The sequence below is a fragment of the Mastigoproctus giganteus genome, chromosome 7 (assembly GCF_048544385.1).
Source record: "Mastigoproctus giganteus isolate SK-2022 chromosome 7, ASM4854438v1, whole genome shotgun sequence".
NCBI lineage: Eukaryota > Metazoa > Arthropoda > Arachnida > Uropygi > Thelyphonidae > Mastigoproctus > Mastigoproctus giganteus.
The window spans coordinates 70,654,051-70,666,178 of record NC_143581.1 but is presented as its reverse complement, the minus strand read 5'-3'; the positions used below and the strand labels follow the sequence as shown (position 1 = coordinate 70,666,178).

At 33.4% G+C, this 12,128-nt stretch overlaps 1 protein-coding gene across 5 annotated transcripts in view; it reads right to left on the bottom strand.

Annotated features, from left to right (window-relative positions):
* The window catches only part of LOC150082988 (uncharacterized), a 1,785,507-nt gene that overhangs the window by 1,681,984 nt on the left and 91,395 nt on the right, over nucleotides 1-12,128 (bottom strand). For all 5 annotated transcript variants that reach the window (XM_090377722.1, XM_090377724.1, XM_090377725.1 and 2 more), the window contains exons 2-3: nucleotides 10,771-10,914; nucleotides 3,802-3,895 (exon numbers count right to left, since the gene is read on the bottom strand). In XM_090377722.1, the coding sequence (XP_090233848.1) occupies nucleotides 3,802-3,895; nucleotides 10,771-10,836 (160 nt within the window). In that variant the 5' untranslated portion in view covers nucleotides 10,837-10,914. The remainder of the gene's footprint in view (nucleotides 1-3,801; nucleotides 3,896-10,770; nucleotides 10,915-12,128) is intronic.

Sequence of the window (12,128 nt, the reverse complement as noted above, 5' to 3'; positions counted from 1 at the left end):
TGTAGAGACGGAGGGCTAGAGTGTAATTCTCCAAAGCAATAATCGATGGGACATAATCCACGTGGCTTGAATGTTGTGGGGTTTATTTGAAGTGCTTCAGTGTAGTTCACTTGTCTCAAACACCTGTTGTCGAATATTTCTTCAGAATTTTTAAAATAGTAAATGAAATGTCTCTAGTTATTTACCTAGATTCTAGTTACGCTGTAGGTTATTATCCAACATAGTTTGTGTGGGAACGAAAATAAAAACTTATACTTATTGTTCCTTCATTCGACTTTACTCTTAAAAATTATACAGAAAGTATCTTTACAATTCTACAAAAAAAAAATTATATAAGTCTGAAGTTATGTAATTCAGAATTCGGGCTTACGTAAGTCAGGGACTAACTCTGTGTGTATATACAGCCACTCCCCGACTTACATAAGGGTTGCATTCCTCAGAACTCTACATAAGTCGGAATTTCCCTAAATGCTTATGCAGCACTCGAAAATTTGATTGAAGAAAAAAAGAACTGTTCGACAAACATGCAAATAAAATTATTCAATTTTTTATCTCATGCAGGAAATTTTACAAAAGTGTACAAAATTACAAAAAGGGAGAGGAGACAGGCATAATGTAAGAAAGTTTTACCTTTCGAGCATCGTTGCCAGAATTAACTCTCCAGATGATAAGCACGCTGCTGTGGAAGTTGTGGGCCTTGTTTAGAAGGGGTTTTTATCAACACATCACAAAATTTCTCTGCAGCTGCAGAATCGGAACTGGCGACTTCACTGCATACTTTAATGTTTTGGAAACCAGTGAGATGTTTGAACCTATTAAACCACCCGTTGCTTGAACCTATTAAACCACCCGTTGCTTTCCACAAACTTGGCTTGGGGTTCGCTGTACTTATCCTTAATATCTTCATAAATACTACTTATTGCTTTTGCTTAAATGGCTATTGGACTCAGGGGCACTTGCTTCTGAATCCGATTTTTCATCCATATTATTAATAACTTTCCCATCTTCAATATAGCACCTGAATGCTGTTTTGTAATCACTGTTGATCTTAAATGCATTGATCCTTTAACGTTAATGTTCTTTTATACACGCACTGTCCCTTAAAATAGTATTCACTGTTGAAACAGCGAGACCTAATTCCATGCAATAGATGGCAAACTTTGTCCTGCTTTATATTTCTTAATTAATAATCTTCATTTCTAAATCAATTTTGTTTTGTTTCCTAGCACTGCTAACACTTGCCCTTTCTGTTAGTCTCTTTCCCTTCACCATTGTAATAAGTAAATAGGAATGAAGAGAAGATTCTGAAAATGTATTTATGTTTTTTATATGATTGAAGCTTTCAGTGAAAGGGAACTCATTTCACCATAATACCGTAATGTAAAAACCCACAGAATTCCAGTTACCGGTATTATCGCAAATGCAATAAGATCGAGTTTGCTACCCGTTAATAATAGATTGTGCTAAGAGAAAAGCCCAATAAACCCAAAAGTGCAAATTGTTTTTATTATGATAGTGATCTCCAGAAATATTCTTTAGAAAAATATCAACAAAATTTATTCTTATAACGGAACATATGATAACGATGAAAGTGTAGTGCAATTTCCATTATAAAAATTACCTTTTAGAGAGAGAGAGAGATAAATAGCTTAGTTATATAACAAAAAATACCAAAGAATTACCCAAAAAAAAAAAAAAAAACAATGTGTTATTGGGTTCACATTACGATATTTTCACAACACCTCCATTAAGTCCTACGGGATGCAAAATATGTTTCCACGATTTTTTTTTAAGTTTCCACCTGCGAGCAAAAACTTACGTAAAGTCAAATTTCCACGTTGAGTATTACATAAGCCGGAGTGTGGCTGTATATACAAAAAAACATTCATTTATATATCCAATGGCATATTTAGGAATTAAGTTGAATATTAATACTGTGCATTGCATCCATATCTTTTACATTAACATTTTGTTTGTTTTGTTCTTTGAACAGAAGTCATTCCCAAGATCTGTAAAGCTTGTTTATATGGATAGGAAACCTCAGAAGTACCCCAAACTATGCTGAAAGTCCAACAAACTTTCAACTTTTAATATTCTAAACACTTCACAGATTGACCTTTATCTAAGGTCAAGTGATCCAAACTACTAGATGCCAACACTGGAAAAACTAGAGTAAATAAGTGAATAAAATGTCAAATTCATCAGGCTTGTTATTCCAATGCCTAAAATGTTTTGGGATTAAGAACAGAAGATAAACCACTTAGAAAAAGCAAACTGCAACATGGTGTTCACAGTTGTCATCAAACACCATTTGTTACACTATTTGAAGTTGGAAAAGCACCTATGAATTTCACCGGGCACATTAAATGACTATAAATGCACTTCTGAAACAGAATAAAATAAAGAATGTCTGATCAATGATACTATCACCTAATGAATATGATAATGGATAAGCCATTCACTCATCTGAAGTTTCCTTTCCTGAACAATAAACAGCACTTCAAATTGAAGAGCAATCAACTTTGTTTTCTTTTAATTTAATTCAATGTATTTAACATTATTATTATAATTAAGCACTTAGCATTTCACATGTAAATTTGAATTAAGTAAATATTGCAAAATCTCATGAGAAAGATGTCAAGTGATGTCATCTGTCTAAGAGAAAGATGACACACGGTTTACCATGTATTGTTTCCCTTACAGACACAGAAAGTTTGACCACATGAAAGTTTGTTTTAAGATGTTTATTGATGTATTACCACAGTGTTGCCATGATAGGATTGCACTCCTCTCATTCTTTGTGTTCAGTTCTGGTTCCTGTAGCCTATATCTGTTTAAGTAAGCCTCTATGTTTTAGCATTAAAATTAGATTTTATTTAGCATTTAGCATTGTAATATCTCCATTCAAGGTTCAAGTATCAAGGTTCTGTGAATTTATTCTAGCATATATAATTTTCAACAGTCACTTACTCATCGATTTTTACTCTTTACGTCACCACAATTTGTTTATAGTAAGTCACAACTGTCAGCCATTTAATTTAAAATAAATCTGATCTAATAAGAATGGTCTTAATCTCCAGACTAATACCTTTTTTTCATTAGTGACAGTACTCTTTAGAAGAATGCTGAGAATGTGCATTACATTCTCAGCTCTCTTCTCAACACATCTTTTAAACTTCTTTGAACTTATTTCTGTTATTAAATTACATATCAATTGTATGCTTACATAGTAATTTTACCTTCTACATTACTATGAATTGTTTTGTGATTTGTTTCCTTCTCTATATTCCCTCCCCAGTGCCCTGAATACATGAGTTCAGAAGAATCTTTAAACATAGCCAACTTGTATTAAGCATAGAATGATGTAGTAACACTTCAGTATATATCTTAAACTCTGATGTGGTGAAAATCTCTTTTATTTTTATTTTCATTATCATAATAAAATCTTGTAAGGTTCCTGGACATTATGTTATGAATCCTTGAGCTATAATTCTTGCATGCCTAATAAAGAACTTATTATTATAGAAATATTGAACTGAGTGAAAATAGTACTCCTGCAATTCAGAATATTTATCAAGTGACATAACAAGCAGAACACAAAATTTGTCATAAAATGTTACATAATTTTTTTTACAAATTTGATTCTTTTCCAAGCACACAGAGAAATATACAACCTGAAAAATAAAACAATAATAATAAATCACTATTAACATTCTTCTATGAGCTACATAGAAATAAATATATTTAAAAGTATTTTGAGTCTCTATGTTTAGATAAACAAGACTTTTACAAAAAACTTACATGTTGGCCAATCTTCAGGAGGAATAGTTTGCCTCAAAATGAGCACAATTAAAAGAACAACAACTGGCCATAGGATTTCTAGACCAAGAATAACCTACATGAAAGAACACACAATTGAATAATACATTTCATTACATCATGAAGAAAGTGAAATGGCACTATTAAAAAAATAAATGTGTAATAAAAAATAAAAAAATGAATGACACCGTACTTTCCTATAATACAGGGAAGCATTCTGAAGTATGTACAGTATAATGTGAATCCCTAGGTGAACTTAGCTTTATGTGAAAGGTCACATTCCATACTCCTTCCGTGCTCTCATTGCTCTGGGTTCATATTCTCAAACACTCTCCCCCCCACACAGTGTGTGTGTGTGTGTGTGTGTGTGTGTGTGTGTGTGTGTGTGTGTACAAAGCCGACCGGGCTAGCCGGGTGGGTAAAGTGCCTGCCTGGCAACCCAAAGGTCGCGGGTTCGATTCCCGCCTCGGGCTTGGATCAAAGTACTGCAAAAACTTTGGGAGGTGCATTATGGCCACAGAAGCCTATGCGCCAACAACTACAAAAAAAAAAATGTGTGTGTACAGTTACATGTTCTTAAAACTTGTAAAGTTGGGTTATTATCATTTGCTCAATCGGTAAGGTGCCCCCGTAGCCAGGTGGGCAGGAGTAGCAGAGCGTAACACACGCTTCTTGATTAGACCGGGGTTCGAGCTCGTGACCACCAAATACAGAGGATGCAGACAGGTCAGGGAATGACCACCGCATATCCCCAGAGCAATATGGCCTTAGTTACTAATGCTCCAAAAAACCAAATAATAACATCAATCGGTAATTTGTCCAATACTGATGTTCCCATACATAATGAAATGCTTTTTCCTTTCTTCAAATGTTAGTTGATTATTCTTTGTACTTAACCCAACAATGGCTGTGATAGTGCATGGCTTGTGCCAAAAAAAAAAAAAAAACTTGAAAATTAAAATGGCTATCAGAGTGATGTAAATATGAATTTTAATATTCCTTCAATATATGAGCATTCTGTGTACACCTAAATGCCAATTCATGCAACTTAAGCATTTTTTGAAAATTTCATTTGTTTGTAGTAAAAATTAATATTAATGGTTGGAAAAATTAGTTTTAAAGGGACATAGTTGAATAATATTAATTTATTTTTTGTTTTAATTTCATACCTTACATAACATTATTTCAGTTTTAAGTATGCTAGTTGGATTAAAATTTTCTGGTGGATAACATAATACTGATTACAAACTTTTTGTTGATGTTGTTTGGGCAACTATTGTTCCACTGTTGTTAGCAGACTTTACATTCCTTGCAACTGATTATGCAAGTGTAATTATTATTTTAATTTTTATGAGTCTTCTTGCCATTTTGTAAGGCTAGTGTTCAGGTAGCACAGCTTAGTATGCCAAATACAGCAATCACTAATGGGCTGTTGATGTGATACACAATTTATGAACATATTGGCACTTCGATTCTGCATGCAGTCATTGTTACTGCCCACAACACTAAAAAAGAAAATAGTAAACTTTTATTACTACATCAGTCAACTTTTAATTGCAATATGATTCCATATATTATGCCCTGAATTGCAGAAATTCAAATCAACTGCGGGATAATAGCAGAAACAAATCTGGCTCTCAAATTCATTAATTTTTTAAAAATTCTTTAAATTTTTTTAAAATATTTAAAACAAAGCATATATTGAAAAACTTACCATAAGACTTATTTTAAAAGTTTTTATTCTTAAAATTTTATTTTAAAATTATATTTTTGCCATATATGCTTAGAAGATATTCCACAAGATATCTCTGTGAGTAGTCATATGCTTATGAAATTATCTATAAGCTATTGTGATGTTTTTAATTCTTATTCTTGGGTCTCCTCAAGCTTGAGGACTTGTGACCTTTTCCACAATTTTATACCATTCTATTCTATCTTCAGCTCTTCTTGAGGTTTCTTCTAGGGTCATTTCAGTTATTCTAGTGATCTGACCAGTTCATCTTATAGGGGTCTTCCTCTTCTTTTTCCTGTTACTCTACCAAACAAAATTGTTTTCTCTAGATTATCCTCTGGTCTTTTACATATGTGTCCAAAATACTGCAAGATTCTTTTACCTATTATTTCAGCCAGCCTGGTCTTAATTTTGAGTTGGTCCACTGTACTCCGATTTGTTCTTTTTCCGACCAAGACACTCTTAGCATCCTTCTCCGCACCATGTCTCAAAGCTGTTTACTTTAATTCTGTCAGCAAGGTTCATAGTCCAAGTTTCCACTTTTGTACAGTGCAACTGAGAATATTAAATTGTTGTATACCAGTATAGCCTTGTGTTTTGCGAGATGTTTCTACCTTTTCATATATTTTTTTTGTAGGTTAGTCATAGCTCATCTCCCCATGGCTAGTCGTCTTGAGATTTCTTTTTTGGCATCCTCCTTTGCTGCTGATCATTGCCCCTAGATATACAAAATAATTCACACCATTATGTCAATGCCAGCTGGGGAATATATTCTGCAGTTAACTTTCATACCTAGTCTTATTTCTGTTAATGCTGAAGCCATGAATGATGCTTTCCCATTCAACCCTGTCAAGTATAGACTTCAGTTCTTGGTCACTTTCGCCAATTAAGACCGTATCATCTGCATATCTCAGATTTGTGTTTTCTGGTTGACGTTTTCTGGTTGACGTTCCATAATTAATAATATATAATTAAAAAATTATATATTATTTTTCTTATATCTACTATACTGCCAAGATAATGAATTCAATAAGAAGTGCCCAATTTATATCATTTATTGCCTTTGTTCCAAACATTTTCATGGAGGATTCGCATGCATCAGATTGTGCAACTTTGGGACAAGCCAGCTAAGCTAATTAATCTGTAACATAAAACTTAGCTATTTATTTTAGCCTTAAAACATACAACTTTTTACACAAATTGGTCCTTGTCTACAAAATATGGCTACTTAGGCTGTTTATACATAATTCCAACTCAGCTCCACAACACACATACACATATGCTTAGTTTGGGTCATTATTCTGAAACCCTTATTAAAAAATCCCTGTCTGAATTGCTGGATAATGTTCCACTAAGTGTCTGCAAGAATACTTCTTTTACAACATGATAGTACCCCCAAATACTTTAGCATAGTGACACATAACCATTTGATTCTGATATACCATGAGAAATGGATTAGGAATGATGTGGTCTATGCCATATCATGCTGATATGACCCCTGTGACATAAATCCACTGGATTTCTTTATATAAGATCACCTTAAGGCCCTGGTGTATGTAAAAACCTGTGCAATGTGAGGAAGACCTTCCCCCCCCCACACACACACACATTCATGATGCCTGTAATTCGATTCCGAACTCGAGACCTGAAATTTCTGAATGTGTGCACCAATTACGTTGCACTGATAGTGGTTGTGTTTATAATGTTCAGACCATTATTTCCAGCAGATTTTGACTTCACCAAATATAGTGAAAATGTATTTGTAAACCTCCATTCAAGACAAGTAATTGAACTTGCTTTTCTTGCCCAGCACAGCACAGCATACCAGTTAATGGTGATTTCACCCATCACTTTTCAACTTTTCAAAAAAAAAATGGCCATAACTTTGAAAAGAAAAATTTTTGGACATATATTTAAATGAACTTTTTTATCTAGTTTTGGAACATAGAATTAACCCTATAATTTTCTTGATGTAATATGGACTGGACGGGTAGAAGAGATAGTCTGAATTATAAAACAAAATGATATACATAAATATAATATTTTCAAGTCAATTAGACTTCTAAACAAAAGTCTAATGCTTCATTAAAAAGAAGAAAATTTATTTATTCAGATGGTATTAAGACAAACATCGCAAAAAATAAAATTAAGATTTTATAAAAATGTATATTAGTATCAGCAGTAGCAGCAGCAAATAAATAAGCTTATACAGCATTAGCCAAAAAAATAAATAAAAAATTTTAAAAAATATCTGCCCTATTTGTCCATCATCTCTAATATTTTGTCTGATGCTCATTAAATTTATTCATGCTATCCACTTGCAGAACACAGATAGAAGTTTATTCTAACAATCAATTACTCTCTGGATGAAAGCAAATTTATGCAAAATATCCTGCAGCAATCCTTTTTGATTAAATTTATGTACTCTTATCAATTTGGCTGAGAAAGAGAAAGGATTCCATCAGCAATTAGTTTATACAATCCATTTAAACTCTTAAATATTTCAATGAGGTCTCATTGCAGGTGCATAGTTACTGAAGCATTGCAATTTGCACAACTGAAGTCTTTCATGGTAAGAGTATCCTTTTCTATTCTTGACTAATTTGGTTGCTCTTCTCTACATCCATTCCAAGAGATTCACATCCTTCTTAAAACGAGGCTTTCAGATCCGTGTGCAGTACTCAAGATGTGGTCTAACCTTTGCCTTATACAATGGGCTAATAACCTCCTTATCTCTGCTGGCAAAATTCCTGTATATCATTTACAGAACCCCATGAGCTATCATAGCAGCATCTGCACTGCTCAGAGACTTCATGACAAATTATACAATAACATCTAGGTCCCTTCATTGTGGACACTGAAGAGATTCAGGTGTAATTGTATTATCGCTTCATTGTCCACCATCTAGAGTGTGGTACCACCCAAATGTTATATTACTACATTTATGAAGGCAGTACCTTGCCTTTATCAATGTTAAACGTCAATTGTCACTTCTCAAGTACATCTGCCTAATTTTTCAAGGCGTTAGTGCAGTAATGTGCATTTACTCCTCTCATTAACCACTCTGCCAACCTTATATCATCTGAAAACTCAGACAATAAACTTGATATGCCTTCATTGATATCATTAATAAAAACCATAGGCAGTAAGGGGCCCCAGTAGACTCCACCAACAACGTTATCCCAGGAAGAGCAGTGTTCATTGATAACATCATCCATCTTCTTCCACTCTTCCACTAAGTATCCAAAGCACTTTAAACAGGTCAAAGTTTTTCAAGTTTACAAAAAAGGTGATAAATGTGATGTATCTGATTACAGACCCATATCCTTGCCAAACTCTTCGGAGACATTAGTACACAAACATCTCTTCGAATTCTTCAGGCTTTTCATCGATCAGAATCATCAACATGGTTTCTGCAGTGCAAAGTCAGTGGTCACAAATTTACTTCCTTTCTGGCAATTTACCTCTGATAACCATCTGTAAGTTGATGCTGTTTACACAGATATCTCTAAAGCAATTGATCCCACATGAGCAATTCTTGAAAAACTTAAGCTATACGATATCTGTGACCCTTTTTCTCTCTCTTGGCTATGGAGCTATATTATGCATTGTTCCTTGAGCATTATCATCAATCGAGTGAAGTTGGACCTTTTTATACCTCTAAGTGGAGTACCTCAAGGCTCCTCCCCACTAGGTCCTCTACTTTTCATTGTTTTCATAAATGATCTTCCTTCTTTCATCTGCACCTCCAATGTTCAATTTGATCTCTATGCAGATGACCTTAAGATCCACTTGGCAGTGAAGGAGATATCTAATTTTCAACAGCTTCAATGTGCCCTCAACAAATTCTCTCTGTGGCTATCTCTGAATGGCTTGTCTGCTAACCCCTCAAAATGCAAAATAATCTCTTTCTCATCGTGCAGATCTCCACAACTAGTAAATATGAAGTAACTATTAACTATGTAGTCATCAAAAGGTGTGACTAAGTCAATGACTTAGGGGTTCTCTTCTCCAGCAGTGCTAAATTTGATGCCAATGTCCTTAAAATCACCAGCAAAGCATTCAAAATGCTGGGATTTACTAAAAGGAACACTTACAAGTACAAAAATTACAGATATGCTGTTATCATTTGTTAACCATTGTTCTGCCAATCCTTGAATTCGGTTCACCCATCTGGAATCCTCACATCAAGGCTTTAATTAACAAAACAGAAACAGTACAAAAATACTTTGTCCAATACCTTACATTCTGTAACCCTCTATTTTATCACTCAGTATACAATGAATTGCTGTGTGACTACTTTCATCTGAGGCCTCTGAGCACTAGAAGAGTTATTGCTGACATCACCCTTCTTGCCAAAGTAATCACTGAAACCTATGAAGCATCTGATATCCTCACTAAAATCAACTTCCATGCTCCTCATAGACAAGTCAGGAATCTTACAGTTTCACCTTGACTCTGCCACCACAGACTTTATGAAGTTCAGTCCACTTAACAGAGTCAGAAAGTCAGCAAATGACTCTCTCATTGATTTGTTTTTGACAATTTACAATCACTGATGAACTCCATCCACAAGTATGCCAGTTCTCTTGAACTGCAAATTGACTAGCTCTCATTTATTTATGTAGTTTATTACTTTTTTTAATTTATTTATTTTTCATCTTAAATTAAATTTAGTTAATATTTGTTTTACTGGTAACTTAATTTATTATATACTTCTTTTGTACATATGATTTTAATGTTTAAATCTATATCAATGGTTTATCTTTCATTTGGATTTCTTATTATGTTATCACTTCTGCTCATTGTTTGGCTCTCAGATACACTGTTAATGGCTACCTGTTGTGTATCTTGTTATTAATAAAATAATAAATAATAAAAAACAGTGCAAATAGCAATGCATATTGCCTGATAAAACTGCATCAGAAGAATATATAGGTGCATTATCTAACAATAAAAATATGATAATAATTTCACTTGAATTCCATTTTTCTTTTTCATTGGTTTTGCTTCTTTTACAGAGTAATTAATTGTGAAGCCATTCTGAAAAAATTTCAGAACTGTATCATTAAATTCTTTTTTAATGATAAACAAAAAATCTCTATTCTCTAAATCTCTATAAATAAAATAAAAACATAAAAAAGAAGGCAGGTACAAATTACAGAAGTTTTATTGTGCATGTATCTTTCTTAAGAAAGTTTAAAAACTATTACACTTACTGGACTTCTAATTCTAAGGATGAAATTTTTATGGAGCAGCAGACGCAGCTGCCCCAGGCCACTCATTCTCCCCCCTCACTATCTTCTTACTCTATTTATTCTGGCTCTGTAATGGATTCTTTTTACGCCTTCTTTTCTTCACTGCTATAAACGAAAAATAAGAAGAACCGTACTGTTAAATAGTTATTTTTGGATTGTTTCTATTTGGACAGAAAAATACATAAAACTAAGAAAGTGTTCATGGAAAAAATGAAATATAATTAAATTCCATATGCTAAACTTTCTACATATACCTTGAAACTTATAAAAACAAGGAAAGACAAATAATTCCCTTTGTTTTCATGCCTAAGTCAGGGAGTTACTAGATGGTTAGAAAAAATTTGTATTAGAATAAGTAGAGGGCTAAGAAGAGCAGACATTTCCTGCATCTGCCAAAAAAAAAAAAAAATAATAATAAATAAGTATATCCCAAATATTCATCTTATTCACATTTTCTTGCAAGGTAACCATCCAATTCCATTTTGAACTTAGCCAGACTCACTGCCTCTGCCATATTGGAATATAATTTCTTCCAGTGTTCGATAACATGCTACCAATCAATAAACTCTGTGAAATCTAGTCTTCAATTATTCACTGAAATGTTTTTATATTTGTGCACACCTCAATCAAGATAGCTAGCTGACAAACTTTGCTTGATACAAAATCCATCTTATTTTTTTAAGTGTATTTAAAATTTTTTTTTTTTTTTCATTTACTTTTTTTTGCAAAACCATTAATAACATTTGACAGTCCTGAAAAATCTTTTCAGAACACCAGGACATCTGACAATCCAACCTATACATCACTGAGTAAGCTCATTTGCAATCTACTGTAAACTGTACTTCCATCGTTTTATAAAAATTCTGTTATGCCACTTCCCTGATTTGATATTATTTATTTATTAGTTCATAATAGTACTATAAGGAAACTGCCTAAAGAGGATAAAACATAGGCAATGTAGGCTAATACAGATTTCCTCCTAGACAGCATGCAAGAGATTGCATTGCAATAATAGTTAGATTTCGATATGGAGTTAAGGAATATCATTATTAATATTATAAATGCATTTCATTGAAATAAAATATCAGTCCCCGTCACCATAGCAATCTTTTTTCTCAACTTAACCCGAATTTGGGCTTTTTTTTTTTTTGCTTCCCTGTAGTTCATTCTTGAGAGCCTAAGGATGTCATCAAGTGGTGTGATTCTTTGTCATCTCTGCTTCTTTTCCCTTCAAGCTGTCCTTCTAATATGTTTACTATCCAATCATTCTGTCTCCAGAGTCATCCTAGGAACTGCATCTTCCTCTTTTATGGTTTTGT